Genomic DNA, 23,372 nt, shown 5'->3' on the forward strand with positions numbered 1-23,372 from the left:
TGCTTTTCGCCAAGGCGCAAGAATGCTCAGCCCGGCCCTGCCTCCCAGCTTTGGGGATGCTTGGTTCGGCCTCCTGCCTGCCGCTCGAACTCTTCCGCAAGCCCCCTCGAAGGCACTCAAGACTAATGGATGAGACCCACCCCCAAAAACACTCTTTCCCCACTGTCCCTACCCAGTCTCCTCAATCAGTTAGAGGTGTTTATCGGGCGATTGCCGAGTGCTAAGTACCACGTATTGAGTGCTTGAGAGCAAGGCCTTCATTACCTGTCCCCAAGGAACTTACAGTCTAATGGAGTAGATGGGTAGAAATGATTTATAGATGTCCCGTCCATTCCTTTCTCAGGAGCAAGTCCAGGCATTTCCTGGAAATCGGGTCTTCCACCAAGCTTCAGAACTATCCCCACCCCCAAAGCACTTTCTATCCAAATAGCTACTTTTACTCTTCTGTCTGTAATTACTACTAATGGCAATAGGAATAGTATTTATTGAGCACCCACTGGGTGTAATGCATTGTATAAAGTGCTTAGGAAGTACAAACAAGCAAATGGCACATTACTTGCCCACAAAAAGCTACACTAATAGGGGAAAGAGAGATGAAAATATTTACAGAAAGAGTAATCAAAGGAAGTAATGGAATTTATAGCTGAATAGCATGTACACAGAAGTGATCCAGATGGATATAAATAAGTGCGTGTGTAGTAGTGACGGCTGGTGGGCTTATATAACGTGGGGTGCCGGTAACTAATGGGAAAAGCTTGTTGTAGAAAAGGGGATTTGAGGAATAATAGTAATTGTGATGTTTGTTAAGTGCTTACTATGTGCCAGAGACTGAACTAAGTGCTAGGGTAGATGCAAGATAATCAGGTCAGACACATTCCCTGTCCCACATGGGGCTCACAGTCTTAGTCCCCATTTTCCAGATGAGAAAACTGAGGCACAGAGAAGTGATCTGGCCAAGGTCACAGCATTTAAGTGGCCGAATAGGGAGTAGAACCCAGTGGACAGTGCTCTGCACCCAGTGCCACTGATTGAATGAGAGACGTGTGCCAAACGAGACTCCTGAAAGATGATCAGGGCAGCAGCATGACCTAATAATAATGATAATCGTGGTACTTGTTAAGCACTTGTGCTATGTCCCAGGCACTGAACTAAGCTCTGGGGTGGTCACGGACAAATCAAGTTGGACACGGTCCCTGTCCCATACGGGGCTCGCAGTCTCAATCCCCATTTTACAGATGAGGTAACTGAGGCACGGAGAAGTTAATTGACCTACCCATGGCCATATAGCAGAATGGCAGAGCAGGGATTAGAACCCAGGGGTCCCTCTGACTCCCAGGCCTGTGCTCTTTGCACTAGGCTACACTGCGCCAAAGAGGCTGGAGCTAGAAAGGCCAACAGGGAGGCTGTTGCAGTAGCGTAGCTCCAGTATGACTACAGTCAGTCCAGGGTGGTATCTATCTTAATTATAATCTACTAATCTATAATCTATTTTAATTATAACTACCGTCAAATAAGGTACAGCATTACCAAGTAAATTAAAGATGACAAGTAAGGGGGGAGATGAAAATCAGCGTTCCTTAAGTACTGCTTCAATTTTCCAGATAAAAGACATTTTGCTACTTCTGAGATTTTGATTATTCTCTTCTAATGTGTTGTGATTTATTTCCGTCACGATCCCCACCGAACAGATCACTTGCAGATACATTGGGACGGTGTTAGCTTTTGTTTGGTTACAAGACTGACAGTTTAACATCCTTGTTGATTGGATCTCTGTGCTGGATTTGTTTCCTGATTTGGAAAGATATGAAAGGGAAATCTGGATGGCGAATAACTGATTCTCTTCCGGCTAGCCTTAACAACGCTTAAGAGCTCGAGGTCAGAACGTACGTTCAGTGGTGAATTCAGCCTCTGTTACAAGAGCAGATTTCCCTGGTTGATTTAGTCGTTGGGTAGATTTGTGTCTTCTCTCTTTGTCCCTGCCTTTTCATTCTCTGAATGTGCCAAAATTGAGGCCTCTTCACAGGCCCTTGAGACTGATGATGATAACCGTAATTTCTAGGTTAGGTGAACGAACCACCCAGAAGATGTGGTAACAGAAAACTCACTGGCATAAGCCAGATGAGGTTTGTGACAAAAAAAGCCTTTTTAGGTCTAGTAGTCATTTTGCCCTCACCGATTGAGCACACATTTGTCCTTGCCTCAAACAACAAAACAGTGAGTCTGATGTTTCCAGGGGAGCCGTCGGCTCTCTTTCCAGGCCTGCTATATTTGCTGTTCCTTCTTTAGAAATGGAAATTTAATTCAGTCTGATTATTTTTCTTTAATACAGCTTAATTATATAAAATATTTAATAAAGCAGGACAAACACAAACAAGAGGCAGAAAAGCAGGCACATTTGTTTAAGCCCTGAATTCAGAGAGATGTGTGAAATTCATCATAATGAAATGGAAACTCCAACCTACAGTCCTTAGTTTGAAGATGATCCTACTCGTCATGGGATCTTAATATGTGAATTCTGAAAGATCATACAGCCCACCTTCATTTTTTTTTTTTTTACTTCTTTATCTTTCAACACATCACTCGATAGCCTACAGCCCAAGAAGCATCTTTTAAATACAGCATTCACATCTTTGTCCCTTATTCAAATATTTGGGAGTGGAAATTTTCCCGATATTATTAGTTTTATATCAATTCATTCCAATCGTCAACCTGTCTCCTTCTGTACGTTTCTGTAGCACTCGGTCGAACGGCGTGAAAACACTTCCTTTGTCACTGATTGCAAAATCTTCTAGGTTCTTCTGGGGCCTGAAGAGTTTAAAGAATATCTTGGTGCATTTGAGTGGGTGCTAACCCCAGCACTTGTGTTACTTCCATCCATAGGTCACATTTCAGACTTCCATCTTTCTAGAACCACAGGTTCCAGGAATTAGCGTGGTCTATCCCATCCAACTTCGAACTTCCGCATTTGTTTCCTGTGACCTTGGAATGAGAATCCAGCAAGGACACTTAGAGCTCCCTTCTGAATTGAGATGGGAAGTGAATTAAATGTCTTGGTTCAGCTGGCTGATTTTTCTATCCGCCTTGGATTTTTATTATGCTCCTATTACGTGGGGGAGTGCTTACTGTTTCGACTTGTTTTTGGATCTCATTACCTGCAGGATTCAAAAAAGAATGCCAATCCAATCGGAGGGTTGCCCGCCCCTATTCCTTAGAAGCCTTTGACCCCATGAGGAGAAGTAGGCTTAGCTGGGAGAGTGCCCAGGTGAAGCCCGCCACAACTAAAGCCTTTGAGGTTTAGTAAACGCTCATTTCCCTGCGGGCCTTAGAGCCTTATGCATTAGCAAGCGGGCCCAAGAGATAAATGGGTCAGAAGTAGCACTCTTGAGAAGCAACATGGCCTAGTGGATAAAGAGTAATCCTGGGAATCAGAAGGACCTGAGTTCCTATCCCACCACTTGTCTGCTGTGTGACCTTTTGCAAGTCACTTAACTTTTCTGTGTCTTACCTCATCGGTAAAATGGGGATTAAGACCGTGAAGCCTCTGTAGGACGGGAACTACTGTCTAACCTGATTATCTTGTATCTACCTCAGAATTTTGTGCATTGCCTGGCACATAGTAAACACTTAACAAATACCATAACGAAACAAGGCAAGCTAAATAAGTGCCCTGCCATTACTACCAGCATTTTTCCCATGCATCAAATTGAAAGGCATGAAAAATGCAGAATTGAGTCGACCTGTTCCCTGAGAGAAGTCAAAAGGACACTTGAAGAAGCAGTGTGGCCATGTGGAAAGAGCACTGCTCTAAAAGACAGGAGATGTGGGTTCCAGTTCCATCTCTGCCTCTTGCCTGCTGTGTAAACCCTGGACAAGTCATTTAATGTCTCTGGGCCTCAGTTCCCTCATCTGCGAAAATGAAGATTTTTTAGTAATTCTCCCTCCCCATCAGATTGAGAGCCCCACCTGGGACAGGGTCTGTGCCTGTGTTCATATTGTAGTTACCACAACACATAAAAAAGTAGTAATAGGATTTATTAAGAGCTTACTGTATACAGAGTACTGTACTGAACATTAGAGCAGAATACACAGGTGGGAAATAGATGTGGTTCCTATCCCACAATCAAAAAGAGATTAGTGTTTGGCGTACGGTAAGCACTTGACGTCATAATTCCCAATGCCGTGGGATTCCGCTTTTCTATCCAGGTCTCCACAATCCAACATTTACATGCTTGACAAATTCCACGTGACGGAAAACTCGTGCTATAGTTTGTGCAGCTTGAACAGTGCCAGTTGTAAGTGCACAGCTATTTCTTCCAACATTGAGTCAGACAATCAGTCACATTTATTGAGCCCGTAATACGTGGAGACTTTACTAAACGTTTGGGAGAGTACAATACAAAAGATTTGGTAGACACATTCTGGGCCCCCAGAAAGCTTAGAATCTAGAGGGGAAGACAGGCACCAAAGTTACATGTCCATAATTTTAAAAAATGATGGATATGTACATTAGTGCTGTGGGAGGTACAAATCCAAGTACAAGAGAGACACAAAAGGAGAGCTTGGAGGAAAAATGAGGGGTTAGTTGGGGCAGGCCTCTTGGAGGTCATGTAATTTAAATAAGGCTTTGAAGGTGGGGAGAGTGATGGTCCATCGGGAATTCCAGGCTAGAGGCAGAGGGTGGGAAAGCATTGCTTTCTGTTTAGAGAGATGTGGGTAGGAGGAACATTCACTACTTTCCTAACAGACTACTATCCAAAATCCATAGTTAAAACAGGCGTTATGGAAGAACTAGGTGTATATCTTTTTGTACTGATGCGAATTGCCCTTTCTTGGCCCAAGAAGCAAATCTCAATAACTTTTCTCTCCAATGAGAGATTTTGTGCCAATGAGGAGAATGATTGTGTGATTGCAGGCTTCCTAGGATACTGACAGAAATTGGGATTTTTTTTTTTGCCTTTAAAAATAAATATTTTAATTGCAAATCATAAGCCGGACTCCACTGGAAGAACAACAAAAGCCAAGATGGTAATTTTATTAAGTATGAGAAAATAGACAGGACATTTGAATAACAATGTAGCTACAGCTAATCTACATGAGAAAACTGACATCTTTCCACCTTTTTCTTTTATCTTTTTCCCCTGCCCTTTATTTCACTGAAACGAATGCCTTCCATTTGCATTTTTTTTAATTTTCCATTTCCTTTCCCTGTGAACATATTTGTCAGTGTTTATTGTGTCACCAAATATTCCACAATATCTTTATCCTCAAAGTGGATATTTTCATATGCATATGATGAAAAAGATAAGAATTTTTTAAAATATTGGACATCTCAAAGGTTGAGTCCTGTATTATGATTATTTTAAATATTACTTTTATGAACAAAATAAAACAGTTATGAATAATAATAATTGTGATATTAAGTGCTTACTGAGTACAAAGCACTGTACTGTGTGTTGGGGTAGATAGGTCCCACCTAGGGCTCACCATCTAAGTGAAGGGGAAGAATAAGTATAGTGTCCCCATTCTGCAGATGAGGGAACTGAGGCACAGAAAAGTTTAGTGACTTGTCCAAGGTCACACAGCAGGTATTTGTCAGAGCTGGGATTGAAACTCAGGTCTTCTGACTCCCAGGCTCTTGCCACCAGCCATGCTTCTCCCCTAAATTTGAATTTAAGTTTAAGTGTATAGGTGGGAGGGTAATCAGCCTTTAATTATTTCCAGTTAGTTCAGAGGCATTACATGGATTCATTATCGTACCCCATTTACATGGCTAAAATGTAATACCTACTGGGTATGTGCTTTTTGGCCCTTTTCCTGTCCTCGGGCACCTCTCTTACTCCCCTCTTCTGCTTATTTTCTCTCTTTCTCTCTCTCTCTATTCCCAACTTCTACTTACCCTGCCTCTAAATCCTTTCCTATCGGCGGCAAATAAATTATTCAAAAATCTGTTCTCCAAATGGAAGCAAATCAGCTAATCAAATGAAATTGGGTACCCGCCTTTTTGAGAGCCACACGCCTAATGAATCATCTCAATTCTCCTTCATCCCAGTTAGCCCGGAAATTGCCTCTGTACAGAGTGTCAGACCCTACGAAGCTTACTTTTTCCCACTGCTAATTACCCAGACCTCTTGAAACCCCATTTAGCTTATGCACATAAGGAGCAGGGAGCGTGATACTGCAACAGGGCACACATGAGGGGTGGAGCTGAGTAGGGGAGGGTACCAGTAGTCGTGACTGAAGTTGACAGTGGCAGAATGGGGAGCCAGTTAGAGAAGCACTTGAGGTAGAGGGAATTCTGCGTTCAAAGGGTAAGGGAGCAAAAGGTTGCGCGGAGAGAATGATCTCATGAGTTTTTATCCATTGAATCATGTCTCACAGGGGCCGGGAGGAGAAGCGACGAAGCAACGCTATCTGCCCACTTCGTTTTTAGAAGAGAGCACTTATACCCCTTTCAGTTGGGAAAGCTAAATTGATTTCGAGCACACTTCTCTAGTTACGCATTATCTGTCGGGAAGCATAGTTGAAAGAGCAGAGTCTTTCATTATTCATATCCCTGAAGGAAAAATAAAAACAGATTTCCCACAAAAGGGGAAGGATTGATAACGGTCCATCTTACTCTCTCTTCACTGATCCCTTGCCCCTACCCTCCCTATGGCCGGGAACTCCCTCCCCCGTCATATACAATAGACCGCTATTCTCCCCACCTTCAGAGTCTTATTGAGATCACATCTCCCCAAAGAGGCCTTCCCAAATTAAGCCCTCTTTTCCCCTGTTCCCTCTCCTTCCTGCATCACCCTTGCACTTGATCCTGTACCCCCTAAACACTTCGTATTCACCCCATCCGCGGGACCCGACCACTCTATGCGGAGTAGGGTTCTACTGTAGATTTTGAAATGTAGCCGTAAGGCAGTTGTAGCTTTACTGTGGCGTAGTGGGTAGAGGACGGACCTGGGAGTCAGAAGATCCATGGGTTCTCATCCCGACTCTGCCACTTGTAGGCTACGCGACCTTGGACGAGTCATTTCACTTCTCCGTGCCTCAGTTGCCTCATCTTTAAAATGGGGATTGGGACTGCGAGCCCCGCGTTGGACAGGGACTGTGTTCAACCTGAGTTGCGTAGTACATTAGCACTCAGTACAGTGCCTGACACATAGTAAACAAATACCACAATTATTATTATTATTACTACTCCCTCTTAACAAATACCACAATTATTATTGTTATTACTACTCCTGGATAGAGCTACATAGCATAACCACAATCGTGTATAGTGCCGACATACCTTGCCATCTTTGTGCTATATATAACGGAGTACATCCTCATATGGGAAAAGAATTGATATTCCCTACCGGTGGGGGAACCTGTAGAGTCTTTCGATTGTCCACGTTCCCGGTGCCTGGAAAGAAGCGGGCTAAATATTCACTGTCCACACTTTAAAATTGAGTCTCTTGGCTGTGGTCTTTCCACACTGCAGTACATCCTCTCAGCACCCCTTACAGTTGAACCACACTCAGTTCTCATGGCTTCAATTGTGCCACTGTCATTTTTCATTACTGCGGTGAGCCAGAAAGCCTAAGAGCCAACGCCTGAGTAACCGCTCACAGATGAAATTGTCACGGAGGTTGGCCAAAAGACAGGGAAAATGGAAATGAACAATGGGGAAAGGAGAGAAGTAGAACAGCCATCTGAAATACATAGATCAGTTGAAAGCCAGAATGGGGTGAGGAGAGTTTTTTTTAAAGAAGTAGATATGGAAATAGGATAGTTTGGATGAATAGAAAGAAATTTAAATGCTGGAACAGAATCAGAATTACAGAATGGATTGGTCAAAAATGTCATCTTAGCGATCGTTCAAAAGAAATATTGATCCTATTGGGGGCTCTAAATGACTGGCTAGTACACATTTTATAAGGGTTATATTTTATTCAGATGTCACCACTGATGATTGACTTTGTTTCATATTAATGATTTGGTCAACTCCTTTTAGATATATTACTCGAATTTTCACATTTTGGAAAGCACAGAATAGGATACAGAAAATAATGGGCTACGGAAAAGATTGTAGAGAAAAGAGTCTTACAGAGTATCTTTCAAAATCATCTGTGCTGGGACACCAGGACTTACCTACAGCTTATCAAGGGAAGCCAACACCGATCCTAAAGGAGGCTAAAATTGGTGAAATACTTTAGATGCCTAAAAATATTGAACTTCATTTTCTTATGCTAGTGAAGATCCTGAGCGCCTTTACAGAAAGTGAGTGTTTCCAATTTAAAATTCATGTTCTACCCAAGGAAGTACAGGTGATGATGACAGCCCAGCAAAATGTGGTGTATACTGCTAATAGCTCCTAAAAGAAATTGTGACGGTATTAATTGTATTTTTTTATGTATAACATTTATAGTAGTGAGCACCTTCTTTAATATAAGGCACTTTGTAGCCCCACCATCATTTCCTGGCAACATTATCGTTGCTATTTATTTTTCTTGCTCTCAGAATGGATATCCCCTTTGTCGTTTGAAATGGTTACTCCCTAGAAATGTTTAGCTATTGATACCCCCACAGTCCATCACATCAAGGCTGAGCTACAGCTGTGCTTTGGAGCAGATTCTGATGAGAAAGAAAATAAACTTAAAGCAGTTTTAGCGTTCAGCGTGGGGGAGAGGTGTGAAGGCTGATGGCTGGCTCAGTTCGAGTTGACTAAAAGCGTGGAAGGCAATTACCCGCTGATGGGAAAATAAGATGGATGAGACTGCTGGTGGTCGTTTGTGATCACAGGGTGTGAACCGGGGGCGGAAGGTAGAAGGAATAGTCCAGAACGGTGTGTCGGTTTGGAGGATAAGTGTCAGTGGACCTGTTGGGGTTTAATTTATTTCAAAGTGGCTTTTTTCTTTCGGCTTCACGGCTGCACAGTGCCTGGGCTACTCCTGCCGTGTGTGTGTGTGTGTGTGTGTGTGTGTATAAGGCCCCAACACAGTGCTGGCACGAGGCAGGCCGTGACTCTGGTCCTGATGGAAGGGTGGCAGGCAGTCAAGAAATCAGTGGTATTTATTGAGCGTTTACTGTATGCAGAACACTGTACTAAGCACTTGGGAGAATACAAGAGAGTTGGTAGTCAGTGTTCCCTGCCCACAAGGGGAGTACAGTCAACCTCCGTCAGTCCTGTCTGCTCCCATGGAGAGCTGAGGTGGCTTTGGGTGGGGTGAGGGCGGTGAGGGAGAGATGCTGTTACTTGGGGTTCCGATCGTTTAGGGAATAATAATAATAACATCGTTAAGCACTTACTATGTGCAGAGCACTGTTGTAAGCGTCGGGGTGGATACAGGGTCATCAGGTTGTCCCACGTGAGGCTCACAGTCTTCATCCCCATTTTACAGATGAGGTCACTGAGGCACAGAGAAGTGAAGTGACTTGCCCACAGTCACACAGCTGACAAGTGGCGGAGCTGGGATTCGAACCCATGACTTTTGACTCCCAAGCCCGGGCTCTTTCCACTGAGCCATGCTGCTTCTCAGACACCCTTCAGTGTTGGCTATGGGATTGCTGATGGGATATGAGAGGAAACTCAGTATAGGAATAGAACCTCATTTAGAGTTGATGGTTTAGACCACTGGTGATTGTCACCGAGTGATAACAGTAATGTGTATAAGCTTGTGTGCTCACTGCTAAGCCAGTGTGGGCTGGTGAGCGTCGGAATTTGGAAATCATGTAGGATTTTGGTTTTATTATGCTATCTGTTAAGTGCTTACTATATGCCAGCCGCTGTAATAATAATAATAATAATGTTGGTATTCGTTAAGCGCTTACTATGTGCAGAGCACTGTTCTAAGTGCTGGGGTAGATACTGGGTAATCAGATTGTCCCATGTGGGGCTCACATTTTTTAATCCCCATTTTTACAGATGAGGTAACTGAGGCACAGAGAAGTTAAAGTGATTTGCCCAAGGTCACACAGCAGACAAGTGGCGGAGTCCGGATTAGAACCCGTGACCTCCGACTCCCAGGCCCGTGCTCTTTCCACTAAGCCAAGCTGCTTCTCACTGGAGTAGATACCAACTAATCAGGTTGGACCCAGTCCATGTCCCATGTGGGGCTCACAATCGTAATTCCCATTTTACAGATGAGGTGACCGAAGCATACGCTAGTGGCTCATCCAGGTTAGCACAGCAGACAAATGATGGAGTCGGGATTAGAACCCAGATTCTCTGCCTCCCAAGCCCATACTTTTTCCACTAGCCCATGCTGCTTCTCGTTGGTATTGATGATGGAAGGTTTCTCGGATGCTGCACGTTCCTGAGTGCCGTCCAGATTTGTGTTTACCGGAAAATCCGGCAAACAAAGTCTAGTTACCATCTACAGTTTCCAAGGCGATATTTTGTATTCTTGTCTGCTGTGCTGTGTTAAAAAAAAATTTACTGTGTGAAAAAATTACAAATAAATCATTAAATTGTGGTTAATAGTAAGGGAGATGTTTATATTTATATCAATAAAAATCAAATTATTTTACTTATTTATATGTATATAGATGTCTGTAAATATGAAAATAGAATTACTATATGTGGAAACCTATAATGTTCTGTGGATATTAGGATCCTATCCACGATCCTGTTTGTGGCTGAAAAAGATCAGTGCAGGACTCATCCTGCATCCACACTGGTACACACGAAGATTTTTTTTTGCCCAGATGGGATTATCATTTGGGGTGCTAAGGAAGAAAATGTCTTTCTTTGCTCCAAATAGTTATAAATCAGAGTTTACATTGGACCTATTTTGGTAGTGTTACTTTGTCATGCCTTCTCTCCTTTCCTTCCTCCTTCTTCTTCTCTGTTTCTCTCTCCCGCTTTCCTTTTCCCCACACCGTCTCTCTGTCCCTTTCTCAGCCCCGAGCTTTTTTGATTGACAAGAAATCTCATCTCCTGATAAGGATGGGAGAATAGGTATTTTTCCGTATGCAATACTGGAGTTTATACTTTTCAAGGCCACCAAAAGGAAAACAAAAATAAAATTGGAAACATCCAGAATAGCTTTGTTGATCCTAGTCCAATAAAATTAGTATTTTAGCTTACATGTAAAGCAGCAGCCAAACTGGTAATTCTCAGTAGTCTGAAAGTGCAGCGAGACTCATGGCATTAAGCCAAAATGAAGAAATGAAGAAATTTAATCTGTTTCATCGGCTGAAGAGTGGATCGAGTAGAGGTTGGCAGTTTTCAGGCTGCCTGCTGCTGAGACTGTGTGACCTAATGGAAAGAGCACAGGCCTGTAAGTCAGAAGACCTGGGTTCCAATCCTGGCTCTGCCACTTGCCTGCTGAGTGACCTTGGGCAAGTCACTTAACTTTTCTGTGTCTCAGTTACTTTCTTTGTAAAATGGGAATTCAGTACCTGTTCTCTCTCCTACTTGAACTTTGAGCCCCTTGGACAAGGTTTCGGGACCTTAGTCCTGAAACAATGCTTGGCATATAGTGAGTGCTTAACAAGGACCATTATTAATTCACTGAATCCTAAAACTTTTCATTCCATTTTTTTTCCTGAAGATATTTTTTCCCTTTTAATGAAATACTCTTTCCAGCTACATACAAACCTATGTAATAAACTGTTTTGACCTATTTGGATGAAGATCTATTTCATTGTTAAGAAAGATGGTGGTAACATTTTGTTTAAGAGCTGGACCAATTTGCCAGTGCTTTTCCCAGATGGTACTAAAATACAAAATTGGATTGGGAATTGTGAAACTGCTGTCCTCATGGCTGAGTTTACTCAGAGTAGCTGGAAAAGGTGATTAATTGAAATAGTTTGAAGGCCCTTCCAACGTATAGGATTCACATTGCAAGCTAGGTGTGAAGTGAGCTTTCATGTGTTAGTGCAGTTGAGCAATTCTGATTTTTGTAGTTGTACTGGAGAAGGGATGGGTTTTTAGTTCCCCTCTCAGCCTCAGCGTTAAATTGAAGATTTTCAGTAGATTTTACCTTAAAAGCTGCCATTTCCAGCCAGTTAATTTTTCACTCCTCTCTATCCTCCAGGTTCTCAGTCATTTGCTTTGAATTCTTTCAAGTGTGAATCTGTTCTTTTGTTTTGCTGTGTGTATCAATGGGAACGTGGAAACTATGCCACTTATGTCCAAGCAGGATAAAGTGTTATAGAGAGTTTGCAGGTAGCATGTTTTTTGTCTCAAATCATTAAAGTTAGTTCTCTACGCTGCTCCCACAACGTTAAATCCTTGGGGCAGAAAGGTTCCAGCCAAACTGGATTTTCTTTTTGTGTCTATGAATAATGTTCACCAAACATAATTTTTCCTGACTCTTCTGATTTTGCTTCGTCTTCCCTCTGATTATTATTACATCTGACACTCCTGATAATTTGTTTTTCCATTTTGTAGCAGGCAGCTTTCCTGTTGTTTTTTTTTAACCTCGAGCAATGCTGCTGTTTCGCATAGATTTTATAGGTGATTAGCCTAGTTGTGCCTTTCTCTACGTTAAATAATCTCCATCTCAGCACAATCGCTATCATTAAAATAAATTAGTTTTGTCAGAATCAGTTCTTGCTAGGACCAATGTCTTGCTTGGTTCTGCGACCCCATGCTGAGCTGGTTTTAAACATAGGACTGATATTGAATTGGAGGACAGAAAAAGATGACACTGGGATAAAATATTAGACCAGGGGAAGAAAGGAATTAAGAATTAACTGCTTAGGAATTATTATATATTAATGTGATGAAAAGCTACAAGAAGTACATTTTCTTCTAAGAGATACACTTTGAATTGCTGAAATGAATGATTGGAGAATTGTCTGTGATCATCTCTATTTCCATCAGCACTTTGGATGGAATTCTCCTGGAAGGGGGATCCAGTCCAGAGTCTAAAGCAGTAGACTCTTTCGTTGTCTGTAGGTGAAGTATCTAGTCATCAGTCAATCAATTAATGGTATTTATTGACTGCTTACTATGTACAGAGCACTCTGTTAAGCATTTGGGAAAGTACAGTACGACAGTGTTGATAGACACTATCCCTGCCCACAAGGAGCTTACAGTCTTCAGGGGGAGACAGATACATTAGTAATATTCATCCGGGTGCTATCTGTTCAGCTCCTACTCTGATTGTTTTTGGCTCACTGTATTATAAAATAAAAGATTCCATCTAGGGTATTCAAACTCAAATATCTTCTTTTTTGGAGATTCTCTTTTTCTAATTTGAGGCTACCGAGAGCACCAAATCACTTGGAATCTCTTTTGGCAATGTTAGAAGCTTGAAGATATAAAAAGAAAAATCTGTGTAACTCCCGATATATTACTTTTAAGGGAGGTTCTATAGTATTTCAGCTCTGATAGCTTCCGAAATAATGCATTAACATTTCTCTGGAAGGTGTGGGGGACAGCTTCCCTGATTTTGCTTTCTAAAATTGAACACAGATAAGGCTAAACTAATGCTTCAGCATTGCCTGTCGTCTTGGACCCACATTGAGATGACGTGGAGCTTGATCAGATGTTCTGATTGCCTTGATACTTGAAGAGAAAGGACATTTTGAAGGGAAAATTAGTAATTATCTCATGGGAAAATATGCTTTTTTAACTGTGAGGGGGGAGGGCTGACCAATTTATTTGGCTTGATGCAAAGGTGCTAGACTTGGACGCCTCTTGCCATTTGGGGGGCCCTTTGAATACCTCTCTGTCTCCTGGGTGGTGGTTCAAGGAACTTCCTTCTTCTCCTGTCTCCAGTTCCGCCAATAGTCAATGATCTTGAGATTTCTGGCGTAAATGCTGAACACTCAGTAAATCTAGTTTTTTATGCTGAAGGTGTCGTTTTCCCATGAAGAGGCAATCAATACCGTGTTCTGTCAAGGCTGTGCCCCAGAACAAGGCTACATCTCTGTTTGCTCTGGACTTTGGAGTTCTTTCTGAGTGAAAATGCCTGGTTGCACAAGAATCCTAAATATCGTGTTATTCTGCTGGACCTAGGATTCAGTTTTGCTGTGTCTTGAGCATCAGGAAACTCATTTAAGAACATCTGCAATGGAGAATTCCGTAATTTAAGAGAAATAGAATCACAGAGTATCAGAAGTCCTCTCATACGCGCCCTTCCTTAGGCAAGATTCACATAATCCAGATGAAAATCTGCCTGTTTTTTTGAAGATCTGTCAAAAAGATTACACACTTGCAAAGAATGCCTTCCAGTAATTTAACAACCCCTATTGTCAGGAAATTCTTACTTTTACCCAACTTAAATTTCTCCCGTTGTCATTTAAGATCATTTTCTTACTTTGGCCTTTGGGGACAGTGCAGGGAAGCAGTATAGCTTTAAGGAAAGAGCATGGTTCTGTGTTCTAATCTCGGCTCCGCCGCTTGTCTGCTACATCACCTTTTGCAAGTCACTTAACTTTTCAGTATCTCAGTTTCCTCATCTGTGAAAGAAGGATTGAATTCTACTCCCTCCTACTCAGACTGGGAGCCCCATGTGGAACAGGGACTGTGTCTAACCTAATTATCTTGCACCTATCCCAGTGCTTAGTACAGTGCTTGGCGCACGGTAAACACTTAACAAGTACCATAGTTCTATGATTATCATGCAGAACTGCTGATTTTTCACTGGACTGTAATCCTTCTGGCCAGCCTGGGACCATTTATTCAGTAAACCAAACAGTCCCAACCCCTGAGACCTTCTCTCGTGATTGATTTTGTACAAATTTGATTTTCTTATCTCTTATCTGAATTTTCTTGGGAATCTCCACTGCCCTCGCATGTCGTGGAATCCTAAACAGGACCCAGTATTCTTGTAAAGGGCTGACGTGCTGGGTGTCGCTGGAGGATGAGTTTCCCCGGTGGTGGTTCTAGGAAAAAAAACCTGTGTTATGTTCTTAACCTGCGTTCGGTAAATTTTTTTCATGCCACACCCTGTATCTGAATGTCCTGTCCTTTCATACTCCCCAAATAGTTCCTTCAACTAAGGAGGTTTGCAGATCACATTACCTCCATGCCCCCTCTCACCAGCAGATTTCCTGGGTGAATGCTTACTTTATCGTAATCATTATTTTCATGATACTCGTTAAGCATTCGCTATGGGCCAAGCACAGTGCTAAGTGTCGGAGGAGATACAAGGTAATGAGGTTAGACACAGTTCCTGTCCCACATGGGGCTCAGGAAGAGGACGAACAGGTATTTGCATCTCCATTTTATTACTGAGGAAACTGGGACAGAGGAGTTAAATGACTTGCCTAGGGTCACATAGCAGGCAAGTTGTGGAGCTGAGATGAGAGCTCAGGTCTTCTGACTCCCAGGCCTGTACTCTTTCCACTAAGCCAGCAGCTTCCTTATATTAGTGCCAATGCTGCATAGAACTACTTCCCTGCCACTGCACTCACACATACACACACACACACACCCTTCTTTATTCACCCACCCCATCTGTAGATCTAATCCTGGTTCTGCCACTTGTCTGTTCTCTGACCTTGAGCATGTCATTAAATTCTCTGTACTCCAGTTACCTCATCTGTATAATAGAGATTAAAACTCTGAGCCCCATGTGGGTCAGGGTCGGTGCCCCCCAACCTGATTATCTTGTGACCATCCCAGAATTTAGGACAGTGTTCCATGCATAGTAAGTGCTTAAAAAAAACAACAACAGGCCCTCTGGTAAACACCTTGACCCTCTCTCCCTTTGAATGCCACCTAATGGGTTCCTGTTAGATTACCAAAGTGATAAATACAGTGCTGTGCACACAGTAAGCTCTCAATAAATATGATTGATTGATTGCTTGATTCCTTTCTCTCATTTACAGTCTGCAACTCTTCCTCTACACTTTGGAAGTTCACAGCATTATTGGCATGTAGCGTAATACATATTTTACCTGCTTCTATGTTCAACATAAACCCATGTCCCATCTTATTTTTCACAGTGCGACTCCATGACAGCATATCAGAGGAAGGATTCCATTACCTAGTCTTCGATTTGTAAGTACATAAATTGGATGAATGCCGGTTTAGTGTAGTTTGTAGAAACAGTCTTGCTTGAAGTTTGAGTAGATGGGATAGCTTTTTAGCATTAATAGCACTGAACTTTCCCAAGCACTTAGTACAATGCTTTGCCCAAAGTAAGCATGCAGTAAATACCATTGGTTGATTGAATAAATGTTGATCATCGATGTTAGCAAAAGAGCAGTATTTTCCCCATCCTCTTGTCTCTTGTTCACATAGTAACAAATTCCATACCAATTAATTGATCTAGGTAGAATTTATTCTATAGTATATGAAGCACTTTTGAAGCTCTAGGCACAGTAGACATTCCATAATTTTTACTGCTAGGATTACAATTTCTTCAGGATACAGAAGGAATGAAATTTCACAGCATAAAAGTTTCTAATGTAAGCCAATAATAGAAAAATACAGGGAAATTTTCATATAATATTATCATGTTCTTGATTAAGCTCAGTGTTCTGAGAAAATGGCATTTTAGTAGCAATAGATTCAGTATTGGCTATTAGATGGTTCAGAGATACCACCATGGAAGTTCTTTCAAGTACCAATTTCTGTATTATTGTGATGTCCGTCATTAGCAGAATACTTTATATCATTGCTCTATATTACTGTGATAATTACCGTAAAATTACAAAACCACAGGGAAACCCTGGGTAACATACATTACAGCTGAGACAGAAAGCATAGACTTGCACTTCCATTGACGTCACACGACACATACTCACAAATCCCTTCCTTTCTATACCATATCTACCTGTGCCCCATGCCATACTCAGAACAGGCTTATATTTTGAGAAGAACTTTTCCTAATTCTTCCATCATGTTATATCCACTGAGCATATGTCGTGTGTAGAGTACTGTACAAAACACTAATATCTAAGGCTCATACATCACAGCAGAACTGGATGTGTATTGAGGCAAGAGACTAGAAATTTGAAAATGTTATCACATAATACAGAAAGTAGCTTCTTCTCTTTTCAGAGGTGGGGACAAGTTTAGAGCCATCAGAATTATTCTGCTTCGTTACTGATTTGGGAGGACAAATGCCTTGGTTTTCTTAAAGAAAAAACAACACCTTGAAATGGGAAGCATCAGTTTAAAGTAGTTTTTGTCAGTGCAACTACTTTAGGGATAATGTAAAGACAGGACCTTGAGAGGAAACATGTTGTATTAAAAGATTAGATCCTAGATTTACTAAAGAAGATACCTGACTGAATCGAGGGTTAGCAGCTGGGTGGGGAAAATCCCTGCATACTGATCGGATAGCCTGGGAATACGAAGAAAGGCCTAACTGTAGCATCTTCTAAATATTGGAGCCTGGGCCTGGAAGTCAAGTAAACTGGAACCTAATCCCGGCTCCTCCACTTTCCTGCTGTGTGACCAAGTCACTTAATTTCTTGGTGCCTCAATTTCGTCGTCTGGATCCTGGGGATTAAATACCTGTTCTCTCAGATCTTTTTTAAGGGCTTGGTATAGTGCTGTGCACACAGTAAGCACTCAAATACCACTGATTGACTGTTCTCCCTTCCCCTAAAACTGTGAGCCCAGTGTGGGACAGAAACTGTCTCTGATCTGATTACCTTGAATCTACCCCAGCCGTTAATACATTGCTTGCCACATGGTAAGCACTCAACAAATATTTCGTATTATCATTATTATCGTAATAATTATTGCATTTGTGTCCAGATCATTTGTGTTGAGGCTGTTAGCGAGTTAGTATTTGTCTAGGTAAAGCAATTGGATTTGAGCTCCTAAAGGAGGATTGCTCTTTGGATTTGTCCTCCTTGTGATGGTTTTGGCACCAGTTTGCTTGTACATTCTTCCTGTGGAATTTCAAATGCTCAGAGTGTAATAGGAAACTGTTTTTATAGTTGCACTGGGGCTTCTTTAAATGATTATTCCGTTTCAGAAAGGGAAAACAGCCCTCCCTGGCTACCCTAAAGAAAAAGTTTCCTCTTGCTACTTTTGTTTATTTTTCTTTCTTGGGGTAGAAGCACCTTCTCCCCTGTGGTCACAAATCACTTTGGGTACAAATGACTTATTTAGGTAGCAAACAATACCCCTGGGAGCTTAGAGGAAGGGACTTTGAAAACAAGCTGTAACAAAATAACTGTTATAGCTTAAAGGGCCAGAAATGGGAGGAGAATGTATGCAAGCAGGATACCAGAGCTGCTGCTGATAATAATAATGATAATTGGGGTATTTAAGCACTTACTATATGCCAGACCCTCTACTAAGCACTAGAATGGATACAAACAGACATAGGCATGCATGGCAGGAGTTTGTTTGCCCCCTGAGGGCATGATCTAGACCTTCCGTTCTCTGCCAAGACTGTTTCTGCTTTTCCCATGATTTCCTGGGTGGGTGGGCAGCCCTAGAAGCAGTGTCCCTATCAACCCTTTTTAAGTTGTGAAAACCTATCCAAGTTCCCTTTTTCCAGCACAGAGACTAGAAGTATTTTTTCCATGGCCTCCCTAGTTCTCCCAAAGGGAACTCTCTGATCTGATGACATCACATGCTTTCCTATTGCCAGTGGGAGATATAGGCTCAGGAGCTCCTTAATTCTATCAACCACTAATGAATCTCCTGTCAGGAAAGTAGAGTAACCTAGGGTTTGCTCCTAGGATTAACGGGCACATTCATTCAATAGTATTTATTGCATTCATTCAATAGTATTTATTGAGCGCTTACTATGTGCAGAGCACCGTACTAAGTGCTTGGAATGTACAAATCGGCAACAGATAGAGACGGTCCCTGCCCTTTGACGGGCTTACGGTCTAATCGGGGGAGACAGGCAGACGAAAACAATAGCGATAAATAGAATCAAGGGGATGAACATCTCATTAAAACAATAGCAGTAAATAGAATCAAGGTGATTTACATCTCATTAACAAAATAAATAAAGTAATGAAAATATATACAGCTGAGTGGACAAGCACAGTGCTGAGGGGAGGGGAAGGAAGGGGGGAGGAGCAGAGGGAAAAGGGGGAAAAGAGGGCTGAGGTGAGGGGAGAGTAGAGGGGGAGCAGAGGGAAAAGGGGAAGCTCAGTCTGGGAAGACCTCTTGGAGGAGGTGAGCTCTCAGTAGGTCTTTGAAGAGGGGAAGAGAGTGAGTTTGGTGGAGGTGAGGAGGGAGGGCGTTCCAGGACCGCGGGAGGACGCGGGCCAGGGGTCGACGGCGGGATGGGCGAGAAGAACGGGGGACGGTGAGGAAGTGGGCGGCAGAGGAGCGGAGCGTGCGGGGTGGGCGGTAGAAAGAGAGAAGGGAGGAGAGGTAGCAGGGGGCAAGGTGATGGAGAGCCTCGAAGCCTAGAGTGAGAAGTTTTTGTTTCGTGCGGAGGTCGATAGGCAACCACTGGAGGTTTTTAAGAAGGGGAGTGACATGCCCAGAGCGTTTCTGCGGGAAGATGAGCCGGGCAGCGGAGTGAAGAATAGACCGGAGCGGGGAGAGACAGGAGGAAGGGAGATCAGAGAGAAGGCTGACACGGTAGTCCAGCCGGGATATTACTAGAGCCTGTAGCACTACGGTAGCGGTTTGGGTGGAGAGGAAAGGGCAGATCTCGGTGATATTACAAAGGTGAGACCGGCAGGTCTTGGTGACGGATTGGATGTGCGGGGTGAAGGAGAGAGCCGAGTCAAAGACGACACCGAGGCCGCGGGCCCGAGAGACGGGAAGGATGGTCGTACCATCCACGGTGATAGGGAAGTCAGGAAGAGGAAAGGGTTTGGGAGGGAAGACGAGGAGCTCAGTTTGGGACATGTTGAGTAGGTGGCGGGCAGACATCCAGGTAGAGACGTCCCGGAGGCAGGAGGACATACGAGCCTGAAGGGAGGGGGAGAGGATGGGGCAGAGATGTAGATCTGTGTGTCATCCGCATAGAGATGATAGTTGAAGCCGTGGGAGCGAATGAGTTCGCCCAGGGAGTGAGTGTAGATGGAGAACAGAAGAGGGCCGAGAACTGACCCTCGAGGAGCCCCAACAGTTAGAGGATGGGAGGGGGAGGAGGAGCCCGCGCGAAGGAGACCGAGAATGAACGGCCAGAGAGATGAGAGGAGAACCGGGAGAGGACGGAGTCCGTGAAGCCAAGATGAGATAAGGTGTGGCGGAGAAGGGGATGGTCAACGGTGTCAAAGGCAAAATGGTACTTATTAAGTGCTTGCTGTGTGCCAGGCACCTTGCTAAGAACTGGGATAGATACAAGCTAATCAAGTTGGACACAATCCCTGTTGCACATTAGTAGCAGTTTTCATCTCCTTGGAGACCATACCTATGTGTTATAGAGAATGGATATAGAGAGTGTTCATACGACTCAGAAAATATTTATTTTCCCATGGCTCTTCAAATATTTACTCAGATTAATACATAACCCTGCATTCCATTGTGTAGAAAAGCAGCCTGGTGTAGTGGATGGAGCATGGGCCTGGGAATCGGAAGGTCCTGGGTTCTAATCCCGGATCTGCCGCTTGTCAGCTGTTTGACTTTGGTCAGGTCATTTCACTTCTCTATGCCTCAATTACCTCATCTGTAAAATGGGGATTGAGACTGTGAACCCCTCGTGGTACAGTCCAACCCTATTTGCTTGTGTCCACTACAGCACTTAGTACAGTGCCTGGAAATAGTAAGCACTTAACAAATACCACAATTAAGGTAGATACATTCATTGAATCATATTTATTGAGTACTTACTGTATGCAGAGCACTATGTTAAGATTAATCCTCTCCTCACTGTGCAGTCATACCCACCTTCCCCTGGCCCCTCCACCAAGAAAAGATCCCGGGCAAAAGCCAGACTTGTGTGGGGTTTTTTTTTTTTTTTGGTCAGTGGTTTTGGAGAAGCCAACATTTAAGAGTCAGAAGGACTAGGTTCTAGTCCTACCTCTGCCACTGATTTGGTTGCTGAGTTGGAGCTAGTCACGTCGTCTCCTGGTGCCTGGTTTCTTCATCTCCCCCCTTTAACTGTGAGAGAAAATCCCTGCCCATTCTCTCCCCTCCCACCTCAGCCACCCTCCAGTCCCCAGTATGGGCTGGAAAAAAAGTTAGTTAATCGAGGCAGACATTATTTGGAAGATAGATGCAATACAAATCAAAGTATGATAGTGATGATGATTATTGTTGTACTTGTTAATCAGGTTGAACACAATGTTCCACCTGGGCTTCATGGTCTGAGTGGGAAGGGGTAGGATTTAATCTCCATTTTGCAGTTGATGAATATGATTTTTATCATTATCATCATCAACATAATATGTTCTTGTCAAATCCAGTGGCTTCTACTTCTTCATCCTTACCCTTCTTGACAACTCACCTGCCTTCAACATTGTGGCTCTCCCATTTCTCCTGGAAACATTTTCTAAGCTTAGCTTCACTGACCCTGTCCTCTCCAGGGTTTTGGTTTTTTGTTTTGGTTTGTGTTTTATGATATTTGTTAAACACTTACTATATGCCAGACACCGTACTAAGTGCCGAGGTGGATACAGGCGAATCAGGTTGGACGCAGTCCCTGTCCCTTAAGGAACTCACGGTCTTAATCCCCATTTTAGATGAGGTAACTGAGACACAGAGAAGTTAAGTGACATACCCAAATTCACACGGCAGAAAAGTGGCAGAGCCGGGATTAGAACGTAGGTCCTCTGTCTCCCAGACCCATGCTCTTTCCACTTGGCCTTGCTGGTTCTCCCAGCTTTAATAATGTTGGTGTTTGTTAAGCGCTTCCTATGTGCAGAGCACTTTTCTAAGCGCTGGGGTAGATGCAGTGTAATCAGGTTGTCCCACGTGAGGCTCACAGTCTTAATCCCCATTTTACAGCTGAGGGAACTGAGGCACAGAGAAGTTAAGTGACTTGCCCACAGTCACACAGCTGACGTGGCAGAGCCGGCATTCGAACCCATGACCTCTGACTCCCAGGCCCGGGCTCTTGCCACTGAGCCATGCTCTCAGTCTGTTAGCCAACTCCTTCCCCTCTCTGGGGAGTTCTTCAAGGTTCAGTTCTGGGCCCATTTCTATTCTCCGTCCTCTCCCATTCCCTTGGAGAACTCATTTAGTCCCGTATCTTCTTCATGGATTATACCCAAATGTACCTCTGCAGCCCTGACCTCTCCCCTTCCCTGCAGTCTTGCATTTCCAACTGCCTTGAGCACATCTCTACTTGGATGTTCCACAAACTGCTCAAAGTTACCAGGTCCAAAACAGAATCCTCAACTTCCCACCCAAACCCCGTCTTCCCTGGCATCTCTCATCACCGTATAGAACGCCACCATCTTCCCTGTCTCAAGTCATAACCTTGGCGGTATTCTCAACTCATCTCTCTCATTAAATCAGCATGTTCAGTCTGTCATCAAATCCTGTTGTTTCTGCTTTCACATCTCTGGAACCTACCCCTTCTTCTCCCTCCAAACCGTTGTCATACCGATACCGGAACCTGTCATATCCGGCCTCGACTACTGCACCAGCCTCCTAGCCGACCGCCCTGGTTCCAGCCTCTCCTCTCTTCTGTCCAGACTTCACTCTGCTGCTCAGATCATTTTTCTCAGAAATTCAGGTCACATCTCCCCACTCCTTAAAACCTCTAACGTTTCCCATCTATCTCTACATCCAACCGGAACTCCTTACTAGCAGCTTCAGGCTACTCAGTCACCTCTCCCCCTCCTGCGTCATCTCGCCTATTTACTTGAACCCAGCCTGCACACTTTGTTCCGCTGATGTTTATCTACTCACTCTATCCTGATCTCGTCTGCCTCTCCAGTGACCCCTTGTCTCTGCCCTCCCTCTGTCCTGGAACTCCTCTCCCTTCGTACGTGGAACAGACCACCATTCTCCCCAGTTTCTGCTTTTGTTGAATAAACCCTCAGTTCCTCTACTCACCTTTCCTTCGGAGTTGCCTGTGAACTTGAGTCTGAACCTCTTAAGCACTTAATATTCATCCCACATCCAGCTTCACAGCTCTTATGTGTGTGTTCTGATCTACTGCCATTTCCCCTGTCTGTGATTTATTTTACTATCTCTGTCCCCCTCTAGACTCCTTGAAGGCAGGATGCATGTCTACCAATTCTATTGCATTGTACTCTTCCAAATGATTAGTACAGTGCTCTACACACAGCAAACAATCAGTAAATGCTTTTAAGCACTAAATCAGCTGGCCCCATCCTACCTCACCTCACTAATCTCCTGCTACAGCCCAACCCGCACTATCTGCTCTTTAAATTATCATTATATCATGTATTATAAAATATTCATATTCATGTCTGTCTCCCCCTCTAGACTGTGAGCTCATTGTGGACAGGGAATGTGTGTGCTAATTCTGTTGTACTGTACTCTCCCAAACACTTAGTACAGTGCTCTGCACATAGTAAGTGCTCAATAAATACAGTTGAATGATAAATAGCATTGGTTGACCGAATAGAATTTTGTATAGAGACCT

The 23,372-nt window shown here is 43.3% G+C and overlaps 1 protein-coding gene across 11 annotated transcripts in view; it reads left to right on the forward strand.

The window, feature by feature from the left end:
• The window catches only part of CAMK2D (calcium/calmodulin dependent protein kinase II delta), a 257,409-nt gene that overhangs the window by 122,986 nt on the left and 111,051 nt on the right, over nucleotides 1-23,372 (forward strand). For all 11 annotated transcript variants that reach the window (XM_007670171.3, XM_029077177.1, XM_029077180.1 and 8 more), the window contains exon 4: nucleotides 15,880-15,934. In XM_007670171.3, the coding sequence (XP_007668361.3) occupies nucleotides 15,880-15,934 (55 nt within the window). The remainder of the gene's footprint in view (nucleotides 1-15,879; nucleotides 15,935-23,372) is intronic.

This window comes from Ornithorhynchus anatinus, chromosome 12 (assembly GCF_004115215.2).
Source record: "Ornithorhynchus anatinus isolate Pmale09 chromosome 12, mOrnAna1.pri.v4, whole genome shotgun sequence".
Classification (NCBI taxonomy): domain Eukaryota; kingdom Metazoa; phylum Chordata; class Mammalia; order Monotremata; family Ornithorhynchidae; genus Ornithorhynchus; species Ornithorhynchus anatinus.